The 27501-nt window shown below is 42.0% G+C and overlaps 1 protein-coding gene across 2 annotated transcripts in view; it reads left to right on the forward strand.

The window, feature by feature from the left end:
- Positions 1-27501, forward strand: part of GPC6 (glypican 6) — a 1184479-nt gene that overhangs the window by 1150312 nt on the left and 6666 nt on the right. For both annotated transcript variants that reach the window (XM_030567367.1, XM_030567376.1), the window contains one exon: positions 14890-15026. In XM_030567367.1, coding sequence (XP_030423227.1) covers positions 14890-15026 — 137 coding nt within the window. The remainder of the gene's footprint in view (positions 1-14889; positions 15027-27501) is intronic.

Raw genomic sequence — 27501 nt, forward strand, 5'->3', positions numbered from 1 at the left:
CCTCTCTGCTCCTCAGGCCTATCATGAAAATGAAACGATCCATCTTTCTTGGGGATTCTGGAGAAAAAGTTTCACCAAAAGTAACACAATAAGTTTCTGTGTCAGCAGGATCAGTTCATGTAATACTAAAAAGTCTCTATATTAATTTTTAATTCCTTCCTGACTTTTCCCCCCTAATCATTTGAAAAATACAGAATCATTTATGTGGGGAAAAATAATCCAGAACATACAATATAAAAGTCAATGGGACAGATCCTGCGCTTATTGAAAATGGTGAATCTCCGATGGGTCTCAGTTCTGCAGGATCAGTCCACTGAGAGGCAGAAACTTGGAAGCAATAATGGAGAGTGATAGCAGAGGCAAATGAGGTGTGGGTTTCTGTAATATGGCTGCCTGTTGTGGTATGTCTGTTAAAAAGGTCAATATGGTTTTGAGATGCATCTACAGATACACTATGTCACCAGATATAACTTATTCTTCACAGCTCCTTCAACTAGCATTAACCTTTTGATTCTGACCCAAGACATAACTACATTTAAAATTAGGTTTACTTATCTGTTTGATTAAAATGTTAATTGAGCTCCAACTGATGGATTGATTGATCTCTTCGAAAAGGCCTTTCCTCCTTAAGAATGACACAACATTGACATCCCCTCTGCCCTTAACCTCAACCAAAAATAAGTAAATGAAAGTCAAACCTCCTACCCCAAGCAGAGTTTTGACCTTGAAAGGGAAGAAGTGCCAGAGACTCCATGAAGTCTGCTAGGACTCCAGTGCGGAGATCAATGTTGAATGGAAGACATCTCAGATACTGTGGTAGTGGGCAGCAGTATAAAACTCTAAAACAGATGATTAATCAAAATCCCCAGTTATATCCTCCTGTGTTGCACTAATATAATCCAGCCAGCTTTCTCCTCTGTTCTCTTCATTGCCATATGGATCCCCTGAGTACAGCTTCCTCTCCAGGGCCAACCTAGCTTGGGGAAGCCATGTAGTAACCATGAGGAGCTAGTCTGCAGGCTTGGAAACATGCACGGCAAGAGGTTGGGGTAGGAAGGGACCAAGAACACAGACTTTAAAGCCTATTGGTCTGTCTGCCTTTATGTTTGTGAACCCCTGATTATGGGGTGACTCCATATATATATAAGGTTACGGGAGTCCCCTGAGATCTATATTTAAAGTTATGGGTGTCCCCTGAGATCTATCTATAATCAAGATTGCAATGTAATCATACTAAGAGGTAGTGACTAGAAGAAATGAGGTATGTCAGTATTTCTCATCTCTCAATCTACAGCACACAATTTTTGGAGTTAGTCAAACGGCAATGATCTAGAAGCCAAATGTGTGAATCTGACTTCTGCTTCCCCACAAAACACTTGTGAATAACATACTCATCTCTATTAGAAGTGATTTGCACATCATTCCCATAGTCTGAAATGGTAATTAAGTGTGTAACTCTCTGTGTCTCAAAAGAAGAAATATATCCCAAAATCATCAAAGTGTGTCGAAAGGATGACCAATTTCATCACTAATATCAGATAAACATTTCTGAAGTAATTGAAAGGGCATAGAAGTTGAAAAATAAGAATTACTTTATTACTGATTGTTTGCATTAGGTATTATTTTGCATTGGCTTTCTTCTTGGAGAGATGAAGGCTTGTTCTTGAAGTATCAGTGCTTAGCTGCTAAGTCTTGCAGTAGAAAAGCCTCTGGCACTTTATCTTTAAGATTCCAGTATGTTTCCGGTGCGGTTTTTATACTTATCTGCAATAAAAAACTGATTCCTATGAGTGCTTTGGATTTGTTTGAATCAGATTTACAGTCCAGCTTTTTAGCGCTGTTCTCAGTTATTATAGGAAAAGATTTTGCAGGTATCTTCAGTTTCCCATTTCTGGGGATTGAATTCTTTTCTTTTCTTTTTGTAATAGCAGCTTCCATTTGACAAAGGGAATGGTGTTTCTTTAACATCATGCACAGCACATGTTTTCTCACCAGTAACTGCACACTGCACCATAGTAACTCTAGCTCAGGAACTAATCCGTGCAACAAACCTCGATGCCAACTCTGCCCACATATCTACACCAGCGACACCATCACAGGACCTAACCAGATCAGCCACACCATCACCGGTTCATTCACCTGCACGTCCACCAATGTAATATACGCCATCATATGCCAGCAATGCCCCTCTGCTATGTACATTGGCCAAACTGGACAGTCGCTACGGAAAAGGATAAACGGACACAAATCAGATATTAGGAATGGCAATATACAAAAACCTGTAGGAGAACACTTCAACCTCCCTGGCCACACTATAGCAGACCTTAAGGTGGCCATCCTGCAGCAAAAAAACTTCAGGACCAGACTTCAAAGAGAAACTGCTGAGCTTCAGTTCATCTGCAAATTCGACACCATCAGCTCAGAATTGAACAAAGACTGTGAATGGCTTGCCAACTACAAAACCAGTTTCTCCTCCCTTGGTTTTCACATCTCAACTGCTAGAACAGGGCCTCATCCTCCCTGATTGAACTACCTCATTATCTCTAGCTTGCATGCATATATATACCTGCCCCTGGAAATTTCCACTACATGCATCTGATGAAGTGGGTATTCACTCACGAAAGCTCATGCTCCAAAACGTCTGTTAGTCTATAAGGTGCCACAGGATTCTTTGCTGCATGCACAGCACAGTTTGGTCAGAGATAGATATTTAAGTACACAGGCCCAAATTCAGAGCTGGGTTCAGTGGATACAACCCCCTTGCCAGCTGTAGATTTAGCCCAGGGGTAGGCAACCTATGGCATACATGCCAAAGGTGGCACGCGAGCTGATTTTCAGTGGCACTTCACACTGCTCGGGTTCCGGCCACTGATCCAGGGGGCTCTGCATTTTAATTTTATTTTAAAAGAAGCTTCTTAAACAAATGCAGTGGAACATTTTAAAAACCTTATTTACTTTACATACAACAATAGTTTAGTTATATATTATAGACTTCTAGAAAGAGACCTTCTAAAAATGTTAAAATATATTACTGGCATGTGAAACCTTAAATTACAGTGAATAAATGAAGACTTGGCACACCACTTCTGAAAGGCTGCCGACCCCTGATTTAGCCCACGCTGTTCTGTCAGTTGTCCCTCAAAATGTCATATTAAAATCATGCCAAATTTGCTAGAAATCTCTTCAGTCTTTAGATTTCTTCCCAATCTCCTGCATAAGGGTCTTTAATTTACATTTTAAACTATCCCAGAATACAGGAACCACTTTCAGTAACACTGATAGTGGTTAAAAATACCAGTAATTGTTGTTGTTATTATTATTACTACGATGACTATATTGGGAGTTGAGGAAATCGCCCTGCGACACTATTTAACAAGTCTGCCAATGGAAATAATTTTGGAAATGGGTGTCACATTTCAGGGCAACGGCACTTGCATTCCTCCTCAGTGGTCCAACAAGGGCACACATACTCAGTCTTCCAGCTCCCCAACCACTTCCTTTCTTGAGTAGAGACCTGAGTCTCTCTCCCTTCTGACAGGGGAATTTTCAGGCTGCACAGTTCCCTGCCTTCACTGTGTTATTTCCAGAAGAGGCAGGCTGCCCAAACACACTGGTTTCCTTTCCCTTCAGAGACAGTTAGCACGGTGACTGCCCAAAGTTATAGGGTACTGCACAGCTTTTTCTGCACAAGCCTATTTTATTCTTAAGGTAAAAACACTACAGAAAAAACATTAAAAACAATCAAAGTACCTACACACTCATCTGAGATCACCTCCTCACTCTGATAAGTGTTCTGGTTGGTGATTAGGGATAAGGATTGGCACCCACCTTGGACAACAAGTCCTGTCCATTTGCTCAATCCAAAAGCAGGCTCTGAGCCAGTTTAAAAACCAGGCTATTTATCCAAAAATCCTTTCTTTGTCTGAGGATCCCTGACGATTCCAGTCTGAACTAGTGTATGTGCATCTTTCCGGGGGGTGTTTTTTTCCTCTGGAGATGTTACAACCTGAGTAAATTTGCCTAATCACTCCTTGCTGTTCTCCTATTTACCCTTCCCATGGAGATATGTACAATCTCTCAATAACACATAAACAATTGCATTTTTAATACATTGAACTCCAAAGATATTAAACGTAATTTAATAAGGCTTAACTTAATTCAGTAGAGTTCACTTTAATTCATAAGGTTTGACCAGGATATTGTCAGTCTGTCACAATGGGCTCTTAGATGAGTCAGAAAATTAGTAATTGAACATAAAGCTTTTCCCTTCCGCATCTCAGGTTGAAATCCCCTATGAGTCACTGAGGACTGGAAAGTCATTATCAGCTGGTGGTTTGAGTGGAATGATCTAAATGCATTTTTCAGTGAACAAGGGTCCCTATTAAAAAAAAAAAAAGACATTTGGCTCCATTTGGTAACCTGGTTTGTGGCACTCCCAGCAGAGGGGCCCTGGACTTAAATGAGCTAGAAGGATTGTCCTAGCATCTCTTCATTATAGGTAGTGCTTCCAGATTGGTGTTGAGACACAACAGCAGGGCATTTGTGGGTCAGCTTGCACTGCCACTGCCAGTGCTGGATCTGCTCTGTGACGAGACAGATGGCTTTAGTCTCCAGGGTTGACAGGCCAACATCTTGCACAAGCACTGAAACATGCACATAAAACTGGGCACAAGTATTTGTTAGCCCACAGATGGCTGTCCTGCTCAGCATAAAAAGTGAGAGTATACCATACCTGTCTGGAAATCATTTTATTTAAAACTGTATAATGAGCTCCAGCTCTTGCTTTAAAACCACAGTTTCACAATGGAAAAAAAAGCCTCTCTTGCTAACAGAAATAGGCCCAAGTCAGTTATCTGGATCTGAAGACCCTGAAACTTTTGGGAGTTCAACCTTCTGTACACATTTAACACTTCTGGCCCATCTCTGCTTTTGGGATTCCGCACCCTTACGCATGCTGAGTAGTAACATTGAAATCAGGGGAAGTTAGGAACCTAAATACCTTCACCTTTGAGGATCTATGAAATCAGCAGAATTAGTAGTCAAGTATTGTTCTACTTACTATGATTAAAGGACCAGAATCTATCCCTAAGTTTTACTTGTCAGGAGACATGAGTTTTTCTCACAGATCAAAATCCCTTCATTTCATTTCATTTTAAATACTAAGGGGAGAGCATTCTCACTTTAGAATGTCTCCTAGCTCATTAGTTTTGTTTTATAAATTACCAAAGTGTCTATTTGTGCTTTAAAACTGATTTACCATTTCTCCTTGATTAGAAGAGCTGTCGTTGCCTTTTCTCTGCAGAAACATGAATCATGATAAGGAAGTTATTGGAAGAATTTTAGATGGCTTTATGTTCCAAAGTCAATCATTTAAAAAACCAAGTATTTGTTGTACAGGCATCCTGGTGAAATTCTTAGAACTCGTGCATGCTGAGAAAGTATCAATACCCATAAAATTTCACAGCCTCTTTTTTAGAACCCTGGCCTTAACATTTTGTAGGGAAATAAAGCTTTGGTTAACCTTGGCACTGGCAGACCTCATTAAAATAACAGCCTGTCAGTTTCAAGTTTAAAATAACAGGGTTGTCAGTTTTATATGCAGTGGAACAATCTAAGATTTTACTCTGGGTGAAATAATTTGTATGTAGCATGTGGTTGTAAGAAAGGGGAAAAGGCTGACCAATAGTGCCATCTCGAGGCTTGTGCGACTCCGAGGCTTCTGAGCACAAAAGGGGGCCATATGCACACATGAATGCATACAGCTGTAAGAACAGGCAATCTGCCAGCCTGTGATTTATAACTCTCCAGAATCAACTTGATATACGGTTACATTTTTAAAAGGCTGAAAATAATTCACAACTAAGTGTGTGGTTCAGCAATCACTTGGCTTTTAAATCTGTTTTATTAGGAAATACTAATATATATAGTGTATGGAAATAACCCGGATAGAACAAATTCTCAACTCACTCTGTTTTTAAAGCTAGATCAGGGCCCTTCCCTGCCTCAAAAACTACGCACTTTTTGTTTATTTTTTTGCAGTCTATAGTTCTTAAGGAGTGATCTTTTATTAATTCTTACCATTATCATTATACTGTATAAGTTAAAATTAGGCGCAATGAGCACCTATAGTGATAATACCAAAATACTGAAGCTGACCTCCAATTAATTCAATTATGGATCCATTTACAAACCTCTGTTTAACTGATCCAGACTCTCATGAACCTAATTTCTATTAAAATTAAACAACCTGCACCCATTATCATGGTCACTTTCAGCCGGCATCATTGGAAAATTCACATTGTGGAAGTTCCCATTTAATTACTAAGGAAGGTGATGATTTTGTGGGGGAGGAGTGAAAGGGGTTGGGGAGAAGGCAGCCTAAGGCAGGCTCAGTAATGTCTGAAAAACAATAAAAATAAAAGACTATAATTAAAGTTGTCTCATTCAGTGATAGCTGTTGACAGGAGCACTACCATGGGCTGTGCACCCAAACAGTCTTATGGATCATAAGATCAATAGTTTGTTTCAGCCAAGCTGGTAGGAATGAAGTTGAATGAAATCAAAGGAAAGCAGTGCACATATCATTTTTATTCACTATGTTTCTATGGCTAGTGAACAATGGTCACCAGCAATATACTTTTAAGCTTTTGACATACTATTCTTATACTTAATATCACACTATAATGATAGACATAGACATAATAAATAGTCAGATACACTGTACATGCCACAAGTACACAGAATATGTTGCTATAAACAAAATTGCTGGCCATTAGTTTTAGAATGCTTTCAGATTAAATCTCTACTGACCATAAATCCAAATCAATGCATGAAATTCATGGACAGTGTTTGGCTTACATGACATAGTAGAAATCAAATCACAATGAGCTGCGCATTCCCTCTCCCTTACCATTTAACCCACATATGATGTGCACTTCACTACACAACGCATGACTTAAATCAGGGTTTCTCAAACAGGGGTTGCCGCTTGTGTAGGGAAAGCCCCCAGTGGGCCGGGCCAGTGTGTTTACCTGTCCCATCCGCAGGTCCAGCCGATCGCCACTCCCACTGGCTACGGATTGCTGCTCTGGGCCAATAGGGGCTGCTGGAAGCAGCGGCCAGTAAGTCCCTTAACCCGCATCGCTTTCAGCACTTTACAGAGCATACCCACTTAAAACATTTTCTGACCGTTTACACCACTGTTTACTTAAGTGCAGAATTTTGCCCAGAAAGCTCTGAGAGAGTTACTCCTGCTTGACACTACATCTCTTGGTGACTAGTGAGAGATTTGCGCACAGAGCTGAGAGGGATAAAAGCCAACCCTGGATTTTGGCTGTCGACTAGTGATACTCAGACCTCAGTTGTTCAGTAGCCAAATTAGTGATTAACATTACCCAAAGGAGCCTCAGTAGTGTGAATTCATTGTTTCATTTACTATAGTACTATCTATATCAGGGATTGGCAACCTTTGGCATGCGGCTCGCCAGAGTAAGCACCCGCGGTTCGTCGTCCCAGGCCAATGGGGGCTGCGGGAAGCTGCACAGGCTGAGGGATGTGCTGGCCGCCACTTCTCGCAGCCCCCATTGGCCTGGAGCAGCGAACCGCAGCCAGTGGAAGCTGCAATCAGCCAAATCTGCTGATGCGGCAGGTAAACAAACCAGCCTGGCCCACCGTGTGCCAAAGGTTGCAGAGGAAATATTTAGTTTATATATATATAAGCCGAGTCAGGATGAGCTCTACCTTGACATCTGTTGGTGAATTATGGGAAGTGTGGAAAGAATTTCAGAAAGTGTGAATTCTCAGATATTTGCATGGGCACGCCCAGCATAGCCCAATGCAGCCTGGGATGGTTATTTTGACAGCTCTGGGATCCCCAATTTCTTTGTTATTGAGGCAGGATAAATAAAGTGTTGCCACCCGATTATGTGAATGAGGGGCTACGAGACTGCTTTATGACAGAGATGTCTCAATATAACTTAAGTGACACTTGCTAAACAAGGGACATGGGTTCCAATACCCAGTGAATTGAGAGAAGTTGGGGACTGGTGTGTGTAATTGATGGTATGGGCCCCTTTTGAGGGCCTGGAACACCAATTGCACATCCTCCTCTCTCCACTGTTAAAGAGTAGAGCTAATTTTGATTCCATTAGGAGTCCATTGAGACTGCTGAGCTGAATTCAGCTTGGGCCACTAGTGCACCAGCACCAGGGTACCCCTACTAAGAGCTGAGCTGAGCTGAGATCACTGAGTGCTGTATTAACTAGTGGGGGAGCATGAAGACCTATCGTTAAGCGGCTGGCAGAGCAGTTTGCAGCATGTTGGAGCAGCCCATGGAACAGTGAGTGGAGTGAAGAGGTTTGCAGGGACGGCTGGAGAAGTGGCACAGCTGGTGTAGTGGAGCTGGTCATGGTGAAGGCTGCAGCAGAACTCCACGGAGAGGCGGAGCAGTTGGCCCTGGCCCACGTAAGGTGCCCCTTAACACTTGTGTGGACTCCCCCCCATTTCCACCCAGGCTGGGGGGGTAAAACTCTGCAGATAAACTTTTGAATTCTGGGGTGGCACTGACCAGAGACTTTCAGGTTGTTGGACTTTGGGATGATTGGGCTTAAGACCCTAAGGCGGAAAGGACATTGCCAAACATACTTGGAGGTGGGTTTTTGTTTATGATTTGTGTTATAATCCTGTTTGTGGAATTTCTCCAATGGGATGCCGCATTGTTTCCTTCCTTTATTAAAAGGATTTTGCTACACTCAGACTCCGTGCTTGCAAGAGGGGAAGTATTGCCTCCTAGAGGCGCCCAGGGGGGTGTGGTATGTAAGTGTCCCAGGTCACTGGGTGGGGGCTCGAGCCGGTTATGCATGGTGTTATTGAAACGGAACCCCTGGATACTGAACCCGGCCCTTGTTGCTGCCAACTCAGAGAAGCAGAAGGGTTACATATATAAAATTCTCACAGCAAATAAATTAATAATTCAGTGCAAGCTGATAATTAAATTAGTTAATAACATAGTAAAAACATCCTGATTGGTTAATAATTAAATCACACCATGTTTTAATATCATGTACTGCAATGAGCCGCCAAACACACATTGAAGAGCCACTGGTGACTCATGAGCTGCAGTCTAAGTATCACTGCTTTAGACTCTCTGGGCCTCACTTGGGCGAACAGTTAAACAGAAAGGCAAACTTAGCTTCCCACTTAAATTTAAAATACAAAAACATCTGAAATTTGCAGAATAACCATAAAAAAGTGGCACAAAAAATGTCAGAGGAAGAGTAATAGGAAACATTTCTTCTTAAAACAATGCCTGAGTCTTGCTCATGATACTACCTGTATGATGTTCAACAGACTGTTACCCGAAGCAGATAATTGTGTGGTTAATTCCTAGCTGTGACTACACAATTCAAAAATAGTTGGGTAAATTTCTCCTGGGTCTTCCATATTAATGAAATGTCATCATTTTGTTGTCAGGCCTTTATTATTCTTGTGTTACATTTCTTAATTAACCCAAATTGTCTGTTCTGAATAGTAGGAGTTAGCTGGTGTTTTTCTATGATGGAGCTAATCATTCTGGGATTGTGTTCCCTATAGATTTAAGGGCCTGATACTTGACTGCTTTGTAATCTTGTGTACAAGGTAATTTGAAAAATCAGAATGGTAGAGTCTTACTCTCAGTTTATGCTTTGAACTTCAAAGGAACTAACATGCTTAAAGTTAAGCAGATGCTTTGCTGAACAAGGATGGAATAAAACACATGTCCAAGTGTTTTGCTGACATAGTACCTAAGTGACTTGTCCAAGGTCACATAGGAAGTCTGTGGCAAGCTAGAAAATGACCCTGGATCTCCTGAGTCCCAAGCCAATACCTTAACCACAAGTCCATCCTTCCTCTCAGCACTTAAGACCCCCTTGAACAGGGGCGGGTCCAGCTACCAGTGCAGCAAGCGCGTGCCTGAGGTGGCAAGCCCCGGAGGGCAGCCTGCCAGTCAGTGTGAGGGTGGCAGGCAGGCAGCTTTTGGCGGCATGCCTGCTGGAGGTCTACCGGTCCCACGGTTTTGGCAGTAATTTGGCAGCAGGGACGCTGATGGCATGCCGCCGAATCCACGTGACCAGCAGACCACCTGCAGATGCACCACCAAATCCGCATGATCAGTGGACCTCCCGCAGGCGCACCGCCGAATCCGCGTGACCAGCGGACCGCCCGCAGGCGCACTGCCAAAAGCTGCCTGCCTGCATGCTTGGGGCAGCAAAATACATAGAGCCGCCCCTGCCCTTGAAGGATTGCTAAATTCATGCTCAAACATTTAACATCTCTCACTCACACAGTAACGCTTTCTGTGAACAATTACAGAGATGGGCCAGGCTAACCTTGTACAATTTTCAAACCCATCACCAAATTTACATACACTAATGAACCAGAAATCTAATATTTTTGTGGGTATCAATTTGTAAGTCCCTTTTCTTATGACAGACAGCTGCTGCAACTCAGATCAACACTTTCCCCTAAATAATCTTTGGATGAATTGTTCAGAATAGATCCTAAAGTCTGACAAGAAAAAATCAGATAATTCCCATTCAAAGAGATTTGGATGCCAATCCCTGCTAGAACGAGCGGAAGGGAACTATATAAAATATCAAAATTACATAGGCCTTTTGTTTAAATGTTTTCATAAAAGTCTAACAGAGCTTGAAAGGTAATTTTTAATTCAGATGAAAAACTCACAGAATAATAAATACCAAGGAATTATTTACAAGGCCACAGCTCACTGAATGAGCTACAGTAGTCTGACTTCATAAACCACAAGTGAGAAATATTAGCTGAATCTTTAATGGCTTTTATCTCATCTTAGGGGTACTGTACATCTGACATGTATTTTGTTAGAATGCTGTTGATCTTCAAAAGATGTATTGTGGAGAACACATAACTGTGGCAACTAACAGGAGACTTTCTGTTGATGTGGTTGGGACGACCTCACAACTAAAGTCACCCGAAACCCTCAGGAAAATGTTATGAATTCCATAGAATTATGTCTCCCTGATTCTGTGCAGTATTTTTAAGGCTACTTGACTTAACATTTAAAATATATCTCTGATCCACTCAGCTTTCACACCATGTGACTGAACATAGATTCATAGATTTTAAGGCCAAAAAGGACCGTTATGATCATCCAGTCCAGAGGTTGGTAACCTCTGGCACGTGGCTTGCCAGGGTAAGCATCCTGGCAGGCCAGGCCAGTTTGTTTACCTGCCGCATCGGCAGGTTCAGCCGATCACAGCTCCCACTGGCCTCAGTTCGCCATCCCAGGCTGACCAACAGTGCCAATGGGGGCAGCGCGAAGCGGCGCGGGCTGAGGAATGTGCTGGCTGCGGCTTCCTGCCACCCACATTAGCCTGGGATGGCAAACCGTGGCCAGTGAGAGCCATGGTCTGCCGAACCTGCCAACATGGCAGGTAAACAAACTGGCCCGGCCCGCCAAGGTGCTTACCCTGGCGAGCTTCATGCCAGAGGTTGCTGACCCCTGATCTAGTCTGACCCTGCTGTACTTTGCAGGCCACAGAATTTCACCCACCCACTCCTCTAATAAACATGACCATCATCCTCCACTCTGTCTCTTAAAGGGAACCTCAAGTAGCTTGTATCACCATTTCCTCCTCCACTAATAGCTAACAGAAATGGCACTGTACTTCCAGAAAATCCAAAGTCAAAGGTTAGCTTCATGGGGGAAGAACAGCAGGCCAGCTGAGCCCGTCAAGTCCAGCTATAGCTACCATGCTTCAAAAGGATGAGCAGAAGTCCCAGTAAAGCTATGTGAAAGAATAAAAGACTTGATGAGTTGTGTCAATGCCCTTGTTCAACACTGTGTAATGTCAGAGTAAAACAGGCTAGAGAAGGACATAGCTGGCAAGTGAAAATATTCATTACCACACTCCCCACTCTAATACAATTTAAATGTTTATTTTTAGAGTGTAGCTTTCCATAATCTGAGTTTTAAGACATTGTATCTGCAGTGGGGACCATTAGAAACAAAACATTTGTCATTCAGCAGTGATTACAGCACTACAGTATCACCTCTTCTAAGTGTCTGATAGGGAAGAAACTACATTATTGGAGAGCACAGGTACCTGGTGTGGTAAGTATTATCCTGTGTGGGCTAGTGGGTCATACTCTAAACTATGGTTTAGGAGTCCTTGGTTCAGCTGCTGATATTACTTTGGGCAAGTCACCATGCCTCAGTTTCCCTGTCTGTAAAATGGGAGTAATGATATAGACATCCTTTGTAAAGTGCTTTGAGAGGTATAGAAGAAAAGTGCTATATAAGAACTAGGCCAAGTCATGTAAATTTCTCTCTGTCATTTCCCCCAGCTACAAAATGAAGATAATGCTTCAGAGGAAAGCTTTGAGGATTAATTAGTTAATGTTTACAATGTGCTATACGCGGGCTCTTGTTACTTTGTCTTATCTGTTTTTGTAGTGCAGAAAAATCACTATGATTATGAAGTTTAATAATCCATCATTCTTCTGTGGTGTAAAGCAGTGTGCACACAGAGAGCCAATGTACAACAACAGCATAACATTTGCAAAAATGACAGTGGAGCTGGACCTCTCATGTTCATTTTTACAGGGATATTCTGAAAACCTTATCCAAGGTTTGAACCATGGGACTTCCATTAAAATCCCTTACAATACTGTGAGACTTTACTAAGAATTGTATGGAAGTGCAGGATTAGCACAGCAAAAGGGACGGCTTTCATAAAGGGGTAAATGAAGGAAAAGCCCCTTCCAAAGGATATTTACTCGTTTGTGACTCAAAATGAAAGTATACAGTACTAAATTGCCAGTCATGTTCTTTTTCATATGGCTATCAAAATCTAAGTTTTAGGGGTCAGAACCCATTCCTGATATAAGTCACTACTCCTGAGAATCCAAGCTCAGCACTGATGTCAGTGGGAATACTTCTGTAAATAACTGCTCACCAGGCATCACAGTGAGCCTAAATAAATAGTCACAGCCATTGGATTAGAAATGTTCTCCTGTTGCTTTTAAACTCCTGGAGTTTATTGAAATAGTTACTGCTTTCTGCAGCCTATTTTTCCCCCATTTCAAGCCAGACAGTGTTGTATAGAATTTATCCAAGCTACTGCACTGTGGAATTTACATCTTGGTATGGGAGCACCTGGGGGTTAACAGAGCTGCTTGCCTTGATTGGCTGAGTCACTAGTAAACCTCAGTTTTTGTCCCTCAGTCCCAGGCAAACAGGAGTGGGAGGAATTCCTGTCCACTCACTTCTCAGGCACTCTGCTCCAAGAGACCCAAAAGATCCAGCAAGGACTAGGAGAAATCAATATAATATTCTGTAATGTACTGTGTTGATTTATCTCAACATCATTTACAAAGTCACTGAGGATTTGCCTAGTGTCGATAATCTGGTGTGTAATTTTTTGGCTTGAAAGGGCTCCCCTGTTGAGAACTGAAAGGCTTGCACATGCTGCTGCAGTGTGTGATACTAAAACTAAACTAGGGTTGGAGGAGATGTATATAGATCTCTATCATTGCAGGAATTGTTGTCAACAAGTCATGCAGCAAAATACTTTTTTACTTATTTAGAATCTTGGTTATTCAGTTACTGTTGAAAATGTGCACAGTACTTCAGATGCAATATTCTCAGATGTTTCTATCACCTGCAGTATAATGTGACAGAGTTTCAGTATTACACAGCAGGGTGGGGCATTTGTTCAGAGAGCTACACTGTCTTCAGAACAAAAGATTAAAGAGCTAAATAGCCCAGTACAATCTTGTGCCTCAACCACTGAAAAGCCTATCTTAAAACTGAATGGAAGAATGGAGAGCTTTTATTTCTTGGTTTTTAAAGAATAAAACTCAGTGATTTCCTTTGAAAGCTAGTCAACAAGTTCCCCATAATCGTATTACATTTAATATGAAATGCATCTGTTTCCATAAGAGCAACCATTGCAAGCCCAATGATACCATTAATCTTTTGTAGCCTACCCTTTGTTGTGCCTTTTAGCTACATTTATAGATTTTCTGCCCTTGTAAACCAAATGCAAAACAAAAACTGATAACATTTTGGTCTGAACATTCATCAAATACATGCTGAAAGCAAGTTTGCACTGGTTTGCTGGCTTATACCAACCAGTGCAATCTCTTGCACAGAAGGGAGCTTGCAACTTCAGGGACTGTTTTAAATCTGTCCTATCAGTTCTTGAAGTTGAGGTCTACATATAAATATCTATCTGGCTCTAGTTATATAGGTGGATATGATATGATATGATGTGTGTGTGTGTGTGTGTGTGTGTGTGTGTGTGTGTGTGTGTGTGTGTGTGTGTGTAAAATCTTTTCAGCATCACAGACTCCAAATCTATTGCATTTTACTCACAGCTTTTGGGTACTTTGCATCTGTTCACTACCAGTTCAACAGTTATTATAAGCTAGACATGTAGAATTAAATATAATTATTTAGACAATTTACCAAACCAAGTAGATCAGTGGGTGAGACATTTTATCTGATGAAACACTGTTTTATTGAATTGGCATTTATTAGACTACCAGGCAGATTGATGATTGGGAGGATGGAAATTTAGAACTCTTCAGTCAAAAAGGAGAATAGGGAAGAACAAAATGTTCTCTCTGTGGCTATCCCTTTTCTCTCTGTTTAAAAACATCTAGCTTGAGGACGAGTGAGTTAAAGATGTCTTGGATTATTTATGCATTCAACCCAAACGCAATATGCCTTGCTTGGAAATACAGGAAATACAGGAATCTTCTTAACCTCCACTATCAAATAGTATGGAATTAAGCACTCTTTTCTTAAAAATGACAGTGAGTATGGATGTCCTCTTTAACCAAGTGTGCCTCTTGTCTCTTGATCAGGTAACAGACATTAAAGAAAAACTGAAGCTTTCAAAAAAGTTCTGGTCAACTTTACCATATACTATCTGCAAGGATGAAAGAGTGACAGCTGGCATGTCAAATGAAGAGGACTGCTGGAATGGCCATACCAAAGCTAGGTGAGGAAGACTCCTCCCCAGATAGTAGCATACTAATTCCACATCTGGCCTTGGAGTGGTTAGCTGGTTATGTGTTCTAAGACTTGTTTACAAAACCACTTAAAGCACTGAAATGGAAATAGGGCAGAACAAGTAATTGCCACAGAAAGTTAGTAGCTGGGAGCACTTACCATCAAGGTGCCATTAAATGTAGAGTGTGAGACATTTTGAATGTTCACATTGTGTCAGAATTTGAACATGGAGACTATTCATTGCTTAGATTCTAGGTGGAATTATTTATTCTGAGATCACAAAGAGCCCTTTAGTACTTGTTAGTGTCCCTGTGTAGTGATGGACAAACAGTGAAGCAATTTACACATGGGATCTTCTCTTAGGATGTAACAGATATTGGAATTTCAGCTCTATTTTACTATTTATTGGTAATCCTTTTGGTTATTGGTTGAGTAAAACTGAAAAATAGATGGGATATAATATATATAACCTTCCTAGTTGCCTCATGTGGAAGACCTGACCTTACACCACATGAGTGCAGAAACTGCTTTGGCAGCTGCTCTCATATTTCAGCAATTTTTCTGTAATTTTCAACTTTGAAGTCAGGTTGGATCACTATTTTGTGGTAGGACTGTTGCTGGAAAATTGCTAAATTCACAGATTGATTCAGCAAGTGGGAAACACATGTGGATAGTCATTGCTGAGAAAGTGGTGGACAGGTTGGATCAGGGAGCATGTTGAAGGAAGGTTACAGTTTGGTTTAGCAACAGCTATGAGTGCTGCTGCTGAGGTGAAGGGAGGAGCTATGGCCGGGGTCAGCAACCTCTGACACGCGGCTTGCCAGGGTAAGCACCCTAGCGGGCCGGGCCAGTTTGTTTACCTGCCGCGTCGGCAGGTTTGGATGATTGTGGCTCCCACAGCCCATGGCACATCCCTCAGCCCACGGCACTTCCCACCGCCCCCATTGGCTGGGATGGTGAACAACGGCCAGTGGGAGCCATGGTCCGCCAAACCTGCCAAAGCGGCAGATAAACAAACTGGCCTGGCCTGCCAGGGTGCTTACCCTGGCAAGCCATGTGCCAGAGGTTGCCAGCCCTTGAGCTATGGGTTCTGAGTAGGGCTAGGCAAAAAAATTTTGACCAAAAATTTTTCCACAGAAAAATGCATTCGGGTTGACCAAAACATTTCACAAATTTGTGTTGATTTTGGCAAATTGTTTTGATTAGGGGAAAAAAAGGTTGTTTTTAGTTTTTACCTTTCCAAATTGAAACATTTTGATTTTTTTAAAGCTAGATTCTTAGGGGATTTAGGTGAGGAAAAGTGATAATCCCCAGGCCCAAACCCTAGTGGGTCTTCACTGGAACTGGAACACACAGATGTCCCCCACCCATGAGTGCCCTAACCACCACACTAGAGAGTCACTCTCATGCTCTGATCCAATGACTATTTAATTAATTATACAAAATGGAATGGCTTCAGCAGGAGAGTTGACAGCTACCCATTTCAATAGCTGAGTAGTTAGGGCACTCAGTTGGGATGTGGGAACCTCAGTTCAGGTTGTGGCTCCAAAGCTATTGGCTATAAAGAGGTGGCAGCACTCTCTGCTCCTTGGTTTCATGACGACACTTAAGTCTCCTGGCGAATCTTGTCCTTCGTTTCCAAATTACCTTTGTTTGTTATATTTTAAAATGTTTAAAGATGCCTGAAACTTTGTTTCAGGTTGAAAGAAGTATTTCATACAACATGAAACCAAAAAAAATTCTGACTTTTTGCTTCACCAAAAATTCTGACAAATTTTGGTCAGAAATTTTTTTTTCAATTTTTTGAAACTGCCAGCAAACCAAAAATTCACTCCTTTGCACAGTTCTAGTCCTGAGTGATACACTGCTGTGATACAGTTTCAAACCCACCTTGTAGCTTTATTAACCATTACCTATTTGTGGAAACAAGCTGGTAGATGAAAATTAGACAGCCACAGAAACAGCAAAAAACCCTTCAAGTTTGAACTGAACTGGATGTCTTTTGTCTTAAGTTATGTCTACACTCCAAACCTTACAGTGGAATAGCTGTACCACTGCATCTGTGCTGCTGTAAGGTATCCTGTGTAGCTGCTTTGTGCAATAGGAGAGAGCTCTCCCATCGGCATAATGAAACCATCCCCAATGAGCAGCGGTAGTAATGACAGTGGGAGATGCTCCCTCCCAACATAGTGCTATCCACACCGGCGCTTTTGCTGGTGAAACTTTTGTTGGTCAGGGTTGGTTTTTTCACACCCCTGACCAACAAAAGTTTTAGCAACCAAAGTCGGAATGTAGCCAATAGCCTAAGATGTAATTATGAAAAAAAATTAACAATATGTCATAAGTCAGCGTATATCAACTTCTCCATTGCAGGATACTTTGTAAGAAAAAGATTCCCTCAAGGACTCACCTCCCCTCCCAATGTCTTAATCCCCCACTGCTTAATTGTCAAAAGTTTCATTTTGCAGACAAGCCCAAAGGGCTCTGCAGTCTACAGGTGGACTATGGACCATAATTTGATAAGAACTGGTATAAATCTACTCTCCAAAGCCAGGAGTATTTCTTAATGTCTAGCTGTAAGTCCCCTTCCACTGAGTGCCCCTGAAGCCTGTGAGGGAAGCAAATGGCAGCTAACAGAACAATAGCAGAAATGCTTACATATAACAAAGGTTGGCAACCTCTGGCATGTGGCTCGCCAGGGAAAGCACCCTGACGGGCCAGGCCAGTTTGTTTACCTGCTGCGTCGGCAGGTTCGATGGATCGCGGCTCTGACTGGCCGCGCTTCGCTGTCCCAGGCCAATGGGGGCGGCAGGAAGTGCCGCGGGCTGAGGGATGTGCTGGCCACGGCTTCCCGCTGCCCCCATTGGCCTGGGATGGCGAACCACAGCCAGTGGGATCCACAATCGGCCAAACCTGCCAATGTGGCAGGTAAACAAACTGACCCGGCCTGCCAGGATGCTTACCTTGGTGAGCCGCGTGCCAGAGATTGCTGACCCCTGATATATAACAACATACAGTGGTGTTGCAGCCATGTCATGTATACTATGTTCATCTTAAAAGGACCATGTGAGAATAAAGTTTGAAATCATCTTCCTCCACAATCGCTATTATTCTAGCAGTGTTTCATAAATTACGACCTCTTGCAGGTGTGCTCTGCTGGCAAAAGGAAGCTGGCTAGTGTGTGTTGCTCTGTGAAGCACACATTAATAAGGAGTGCATACTGCTCCTATTGAAAAGAGCCCTACAGCATGCCTGCTAAAATCCTGCTTGGTTTCCTTGAGCAATTCTAGTTTTTTGTACTACGTGCATGGCCAGTACCACTCAGCTCCCTTTTGCCCCAGGCACCTCTACAGATTAGGGCTTGATATTATCTTAAATATGCAGGATTTGGCCCATCCAAAATGGATAGGTTTTCCTTTGAGTTTACAAAGGAGCAATTCTCTTGCACCTTTCCTTTTGCAATATTTACATCATGGGAAGTCTTGCACTTGGAACAAAAGAGAAACTGTTACTCCAAGTGTCAGTTAAACGTAATTAACAGGATATGTGAAATTTGACAATGCCCTAGAGAGCAAGGTCATTCCTCTTTACTGTTGCATAAAACGTACCCTTACTCATGGCTAGTATCTACAGTAAAGTACTAGTCAGCATGAATCAGGGCAGCAGAAGCTGGCCTGTTTGTAAATAAAGGATTTGATTTCTTTGTATTCGTATGCTTGCCTGTTCTCTGCCTTGGCTTCTGTGCTAGCCTCCCTTTTACCCCATGGTAGAAATAGGCACATATTTTGAATTCCAGAGTGAATCATAGACGTTAGAAATAGAAAAAAACAGTTGGGTGATCTAGCCTATTCCCTAGTATAATAGTCTGCCAGTCGCTTAGATTCTCTTAATAAGTTCCTCAGGACATGAGCAGAGGAAGCTCCCTAGAAGTAGGGGGGGCACCAGCACCTGGACCGTGGCTCCGCCCATGATCCACCCTGAGACTCACCCCCGCTTGGCCTCCTCCCACCCATACTCCACCCCCACTCTGCCTCAGGCCCTGCTCCTGCTCGGCCCCCACCCCCAATGCTCCCCACTCACTGCTTGTGCCTCTACACCCCTCCCTAGAGCCTCCCCTCCCCGCTTCCCAATGACACTTCTGGATAGATCTTAAGGATTCCCTATTCTCGATAAAGCATCTGCAACAATAGACTCCAAAGAAGAAATCTAGATTTTGTACCCTTGGCTCGGTGTAGCCACACTAGTGGGGCCTGGTCACTTAGTACAGTGAACTTTTTGTTATACAAATAGAGCTTAAGCTGCTTAACTGCCCGGACAATTGCATAGCATTTTTTCTTGATTGTAGCATAGTTCTGCTCAGTGGATATTAGTTTTTTTCTTAAGTATGCAATGTGGTGGCTGCCCTGATTTCTAAGGATTTGTCTACACAGGCACTTTGTCGGCAAAACTTTTGTCATTCAGGGGTGTTAACAAACACACACCCCTTGAATGACAAAAGTCTAACTGATGAAAATCTCCGATGTGAACAGTGTTTCTCCTGCTGACAAACAGCAGCTACACTGCACAGCTTTTAGCAGCACAGCTGTAGCGGCACAGCCATGTTGCTAAAAGCCTTGTAGTGTAGCCATAGCCTAAAAGTCTGACCTGAGTTTGGCGCTCTTAGCTGTGAGCCACTCCAGCTACTGCGATACCTAAGCAATGAACAGGGAAATATAACAAAAGACAAAATATTTTTTAAAAAACAGTGTCTTAGGTGCTGCTGATCAAAGAAAATTGTAGTTGTAGAATTGCAAAATACACAGCGGCTCTTGTGTTTCATTCAACACATCCATCTTTTAACATTGCATATACCAGAAAATGTATGTTATGAAACTGAGGTTATAGAAAATGGAAGCTATTCCATCTTTTGAAAGAGGCAGAACACCAAGGTCACTTGTGGTTATTAAAATCCACTGGTATGTGTCTACTGCCATGAGATCAAATGGGGTTAATCCAAGGCCACCAATTAGCAAATAACATGCAAAGTTACAGGAATGATCCATTTGACTTTCTGGAAGGGTGCACTTGTTATGTTGATAATCCTTGATACAGAAAAAGCATTTGTTTGGTAAGGTCAAATGTAAATATTGGGGCAGAGGAGAGGGGAGTTGGATGGTGTGGAACTGGGAACATTTACAAGATGGATGGAATCCCGTTTCTGAAAAACCCTTAGCCAGAATCAAAGTTAATGATAGATATTTCAAACCTAGTGCCTTCTGAGAAGTACCCAGAATGGTTACCCCATCACATCTCATATTCAAAGTCATGGAAACTTGTACACAAATTTTGTTGTTTGTATTTAAAAGAGTATCTTGGGAATAAATGCAAGAGACTTGGGTAACAAAATGTTATCCTCTGTGCAGGTGAGGTCTCAATGACAGGGTGATCTGCTCACCCACATGACTGTTATGAAAGATAGGATGGAAGTTAAACACTGGAATAAATTGCCTAGGGAAGTTGTGGAATCCCCATCTCTGGAGATATTTAAGAGTAGGTTAGATAAATGTCTATTAGGGATGGTCTAGACAGTATTTGGTCCTGCCATGAGGGCAGGGGACTGGACTCGATGACCTCTCGAGGTCCCTTCCAGTCCTAGAGTCTATGAGTCTATGAGTCTATGAATTTGTAGAAGTCTCAGGCGTCAGTATTCAGTTATATGAAATCCCAATTAATAGCCCTTGAAATATCATGACAAGTAAAATGCCATGCATACAATGCTGTAGTCTCAGCCAGCCGCAAACATCTCTTCCCTTCTCCTACAGAACACAGTTTAGCTGCCTGGTCCCACAGAGTTCGGGGTCTCTCTGTGTTGGGTGGAAGGAGAGAGGCACTGGAGCAGGGATCGGCAACTTTTGGCATGAGGCTCACCAGGGTAAGCCCCCCCAGTGAGCTGCGACGGTTTGTTTAACTGCTGCGTCTGCAGGTTCAGCCGATCGCAGGTCCCACTGGCTGCGGTTTGCTGCTCCAAACAGGCTTGGCCTGCCAGGGTGCTTACCCTGGTGGGTCACATGCCAAAGGTTGCCGATCCCTGCACTAGAGCATTGTCTGTACTAAGAAAATGGCCCGTTTCTGACAACAGATGTCCGCAATTAAGTGCAGCTGAAACAAAGCTATTGTTCAGCGCCATTGGAGAAAATGCATTAAGCCCAGCTCTCAGCAACTAAACGAATTTTTCTATTAATAAATGTCTGGTTTCCAATCAAATTTTGCTGTGGCTCCCCTTCCAGTGACTTGACAGATGAACCATTCCCTTCCACTCCTTGTCTTCCCTTATATCCCACCTGCTGTCTTTCCTTTACACACACACACACACACACACACACACACACACACACACACACACACACACACACACACACACCAATCCCTTTGGGGCTTGCCCTATGATTGAAAAGAGATCGATTGAGTTGTCTGGTTGGCCAAGTGAGCCAATTGTAAGTGCCCTTTTATCTTAGCAGGCCGAGTAAGTTTGTCTGCTATTTTCCTAGCTTCAGTGAACCTTCCTGCTGCATTTTGTCTTGTCTTCCCCACAAGACTAGACACCAATGAAAGCTACATCACTTACTGAGTGGAATTTCCTAGTGTTAAGTAAACAGCTGCTGCAGCAGCAGAATATGGAGGACACTGCCCTTTAAGTCAGATGTCATTCATGAAGTGGAAAACCCATCCATGTTTGTTCACCACAGGGGTGAGGTTTCTTATGTAAGCAATCTGAAAAGAATCATCAGCCATTTTTAGTCTTGAAAAGAAAGAAAATACTCTGGAACATCAGCTGCATATTGAAAAAAAATTGACTGTGGTTTTAAACAAGCTTTGTGGGACTCGCATAACAGGTGCCAAAAAGCATTTTTGTCATGCCTGCTGAGGCAAGTAAGAAGTATGGAAAGGCTAAAGAGGAATGAAGAAATGGTTTAAGATTTTAGAAAATGTAAATGGCACTAAACTACTGCTATATCTAAGCAAGAAACAAATAGAAAATAAACAGTAATGTCCAGCTTCTCACTCGTCAAAGACTTGAGAGAAATCATTGGACGCAGATTCAGGCTAGCCTCTCCCATTCTATTTTTATTTATAATAGTTATTATTACCATGCACCAAAAGGGATGGTTAACAGCGAGAGCAGCAGCAAAGCTTAATACCCACAGGGATAGTTCCACTTTCAGAACTGCAACATAAGCAGCTGTGTTTGAGCAACTTTGCCCACCCTGCAGCCAATTTTCTGTCAAAAATGGTCTCCTGCCACTGCTTCCAATTTTGTGTGACTTAACCCTGCCACATACACATCAAAATGCTTCTGTAAGAACATGTGCTTGGCTGTCATTCAGGGGGAACATGTCACTCAAAAAACACCTTGGACTTGAATTTCTGTATCCCTGGTTTAAAGAAAGGGTAGCAATGTTTAACCTTTTACATTCAAAAGAGATTTTCCTTTGCGAAAACAGGTGAGCCACTATGATAACAATTGTCTAAATACTTCATTCATATGCTGCAAATACACTGAGGCCCTGATCCAGCAAGGTACTTAAGCGTGAGCCTAACTTTAAGTGCTTTGAAGTCAACAGGTTTTCTTAAAGTTTGCTTAAATTTAACAAATGCTAAAGTTCGTTGCTAACTGTGGCTTAACAGTGCAATACTAAAGGTGTATGTGCTTAAAGTATGGCAACTAAATCTGCATAAAGACAATGAAATAATAATTTTAGTCACCTCAAATCTGATTTAAGATCTTAAAGCTAGATTTAGCTGTCTAATTTTGGGCACCCAAACTTGAAAATTAGGCACTGAGTCATTAAACCTAACCCATTCTGAAACTAAGAGTGTATTATGCACTAGCCGCTATATTTCACCCTTTGGAATAAAGTCTTCTCATGGCGAGCCAATGCAATAAAGTTGTTGATTTCATATCTTTAATACTTTTGTTTTAAAGTTCATCCTTCTTAGGGCAAATACAGTTTGTGTGTGTGTGTGATTCATTTGACTCTTTTCAAGTCACAGCAACCATAGCAGAGCAAACCAACATTTTGTCACGGCTATTCCTGGAATGAATCTGATTCTAAAGGGGATTTTAAAATGAATCGGGGTGAAGGAACACAACTAGGCCCACTTGACATCCTCTTGAAGTCAGCTGGTCTCTGGGTGGGTGTAGGGATCCACCTACACAGATCCATGTACAGAATTTGGAACTTGTTTTTCATGCTAAATAAAGAATATACCAGAAGACTCTTATTACATTAAACCTCGAAAATAACTCATATGCTCTCCATATAGAAAACCTACTAAGGACTCAGTATATCAAATAAACTAGGTTCTACTTTTATTACACAATAAGACAAGAAGTTAAACATAAATCAGCCACTGGAATTTGGTGCATCATATTTCACCAAACACATAGCCAAACACTGCTTCTCATTAATTGAGTCAATTAGCAGAACAATCATCAGTCATGAACAGGAATTCTAATGCAGAGTAGGCAAAATAAATACTTAGACTTAAAATCACTTTTAGCTAGTCACTGGTTGTTTCTCCTGGGGAAAGAATCTTATTGTCTTATAGCCACTCTCTGTCTGTTGGGCCTACACCACTGTAAAATCTGAGCACCTACTACATAGAAAGAAAGATGATTATGATTGTTTCTATTTTTACTCTTTCCTTGTTGGCCTGTAGGAGAAATTTCTGGGTTTGTTTATAAGATATTAATATTGTTTGTTTATGTTTGTGTCGAAGATAGAAAGATAGAGCAAGCAGCTGAACTGAAGAAATTAGTTTATATGTGACAGAAACTATTTGTATATGTGATAGAAACTATTTTTACGTAACAAGCAGGGCTGGCCCACAACATTTTGGCACCTGAGGCTGGGAACTCAAATGCCCTCATGCCCCTTCGCTTGGGCCAAAACTTTGAAAGGTCTCAATTCTGCCTTCTTCCTGTTCTACTCCTCTCATGGTATTGCTCTGCTACCTACCCCAATAAAGGAGAACTAACAACTTAAAATGCCTTGTTCAAAAATTTTAAGTAACACTTAACTTTCAAACACCTGAACAGCAAATGTAACTTGTCTGCATAGTAAACACTGGCATTTTTACCTGTTTGAATAATCAAAGTGGTGCTTTCTGTGACTTCTTGGTTGCAAAGATTTGAACTGCTTCCTGAAGGTCCACAGTCTGGGCCAGCTCATGCTCTGTTGAGATGGTTGCAAGGCCGACCAGCCTCTCCTGTGTCATTGTGGAGCATAGATGTGTTTTTATTAACTTCAGCTGGGAGAAGCTGCTTTCTCCACTGGCAACTGTTACAGGAAGTGTTAGAAATATGCGAAGAGCAACAAAAGCATTTTGAAAGAGGGTGGTCATCTTATTTTTTGCACATATATTCCAGAACAACCTTTGGATTTGATCCTATTGAAATGTATCTTGAAAGGGCTTTCAGTTCATCACCTAAATTACTCACATCAATATTGCGCATGTCATCATGTGTCAACACTGTCCCTAGTGCCTTGCGTTGCTGGTGTAGGTCTTCTTCAAGTATAGTGAGGAGTTTTGGAATATCATACAACATCTCAAATATACTGCTGTGTTCCTTGATTGCATGAAACATTCTTCAACAGACTATTGCACAATCTAGCACTTGGTTAAAGAATTCAACTTTGAATTGTTGTTTGGGGTCTCTTATGGGATTATCCCATGCCTCTTAATCAAAATATCTTCTTCTTCGGTGACTCTTGTATTCTTGAATGGGTGGGAAAATAGCTTCAGTGTGAAGTTCCTCTGCCAACTTCTGTACACTCTTCAGAATGTTTTGAAATCCCTCATCTGACCAGTAAGACTTTAGGTATGACTTTGCTTTGCCCAACTGTTCCATTGCTCCAGATATATCAAGGTCAACACCTTGGAGTCTCTTGCTTACAACATTTATTTCAAACAATATATCATGCTACAACACTAAGCCACACAGAAATTTGAAGTTATGTATATTTCTGGTGATACCATTTCTCTCTGCCACTGTTCTTCCATGAACACTTCCTGTCATAGCATTATCCTCTATAATGGCAACTATGGCATCATCTATCTTCTCAATTTGGTGTTTGATAGGCTTTATCGCCTCCACTCGACTTTCCCATCATGTGGCACTCAGTGGTTTCAGTTTCAGAGAGGATGTTCCCAGATGTTGCTTCAAAATTTGTCATCGATGAGTTGATGCAAAGAAAAATACATAGATGCTTTGAATTGCATTAAAAAATTCAGCAGCCTCACTAGAAGCTGGTGCTGCATCACTGACCACCAAGTTCAATGAATGAGGACTGCATGGGACAAAAAAAGCTCAAGTGTTTAACTCTCAGATCCATGACTGCACTCCTCTGTTCTATCCTCTCATGTTGGCACCATAATCGTAGCCCTGACCTCTCGTGTCAGCTGTTGCAATTCCCGTATCTTCCAACTGTTTAAGAAGCACGTTTGTCATACCAGCTCATGTAGTATCATCAATGTCAATAAATTCTAGAAAATGTTCTGTGACAGTAACCATTGCAGGGACATTTTCACTAGGTTCTTTTGTTGTTACAAAATGCACCATTAAAGTAATTTGTTCCATATGGCTGATGTCAGGTGTGCAGTCCAGAATAACAGAGTAATATCTTGTTGACTTCAGATCTGCCACAATCTTCTGTTTGACTTTTGTTGCCAGTAACAATGATCTCATTTTGAATTGTTTTTCCAAGGTAGCGAGCGGTGTGTGTACATTTCTTGGGTGGTGACTCTTCTTAGATTCTCCTGGAGAACAGCATCAAACTCAGCCATCAGCTCCACAATTTTAAGGAAGTTTCCTTTGTTTGGCACAACCAGCTGATCTGAAGTGCCACACAGTGCTAGGTTTTGGGTAGCAAGAATTCTCACAATGTCAATGAGCTTTTTCAGAACATTTTGCCAGTAAAAAGACTCTGATGTAATCTTCTCTTGATGCTGATCATCTATGATGGCTTTACCCTTAATCTCATCTCAAGCTCTTTCCACCTATGGGATGATCTCTGGTGATTTGCTGCCTTTTCATGGTATGCTAGATTTCTAGCCAAATTTTTCTAGTCCTTTGTTCCTGTAGAACCCAATGTGGCTGGAACATTAGACTGAAAGAGTTTGCAACAAAAACAGTATGCAGAATTCTGGGTTTTTGAGTACATAAGCCATGACTTTTCCACTTTGTCACCATTGGGGATTTCACACCAGTAATGTGTTGGATGGAAACTTCTCTTTTCATTGTATTTGGGGAACATGAAGTTTTTCACTTACTGTGGCCCATGCAGTACAAGGAAACTCCTCAGGCTACTGCTGAAGTGGGTCCACAGTACTGGATCATCTAGACTTAAGGAACTAAACTCAGCAGCAGCTGTTTCTTGTGCCTCCACCACACTCTTCTCTGATCTACACTTTTCTTCAGGAATGTGCATGGTTACATCAATTTGAGATGGAGATATGGATGCTGCAGTAGGTGCCAGGTCACCTACACTCTGACTAACTGGCAGATCAGGCATTTCCTCATTACACATATTCTCACTGGGGCCAGAAGGCTCACCGTGAACATTTGTGTCTATGTATCTCAGGAAAGCTCCTTCCTGCTTAGATAGAAAAGCTTCTTTTGCTTTCTTTCTTTTTCTGAAGGCTGCCCCAGAGGGGCGTTTTCTTCTTTCACTCATGACTGTTGTTCTATGCCAGCTATAGTGGCTCTCAACACTCAATTGAAGGGAACAAATAAGCAGACTGGTAGCAGGGCCTGAGTGAGGGAAGATATCAGTATCTTAAGGGCCTAACTGGCTCCTACTACTTCAGTTAACTGCCTGTTCTCCTCAAGTGGGTTCAGGGAAGGAGCAGGAAACAGGAAGCTCCCTGAGAAGCTGGTGTTAATCAGTCCAGGCTCCTGGGGGTGCTAGAGAGGTACATCAGAGTCTCCCCCTCCTCTCTCTCCCTGCAGCTCCTGCTGCTTTCTGTTATTCCCTCTCACCTTTTCTCCTGCCTGCCTGTTATGTCTCTTGTGCCCTCCTTCCTCCAGCAGAGCACTCCACCGTCTCTGTGCATCTAGAGCAGAGAGAATACATATGCACCAACATCAGATACAATTTTCTACACTCTGGGTCCTACTGGCGCCTCCCAGCCTCCTAAGTCTGACACCTGAGGCGGTCATCTCAGTTTGCCTCATGGTAAGGCCAGCCCTGATAACAAGAGGGATAAAAATTTTAAAAGTAAAAAGGAATATTGGGCTAGATAATCAGTTAGTATAAAATAATGTAGCTCCTCTGACATTAATGGAACAACACCAGTTCTCATCAGCTGAGGATCTAGCCATTTAGAGTTTTCTTTCTATACTAGTGAATCTCAACTGTGGTTTGCAGAGGCAAGAGCACTTGCTGATAGTATGCAGAGTTAACCAGTCAGGTGATGTTAAC

The sequence above is a fragment of the Gopherus evgoodei genome, chromosome 1 (assembly GCF_007399415.2).
Source record: "Gopherus evgoodei ecotype Sinaloan lineage chromosome 1, rGopEvg1_v1.p, whole genome shotgun sequence".
NCBI classification, from domain to species: Eukaryota; Metazoa; Chordata; order Testudines; family Testudinidae; genus Gopherus; species Gopherus evgoodei.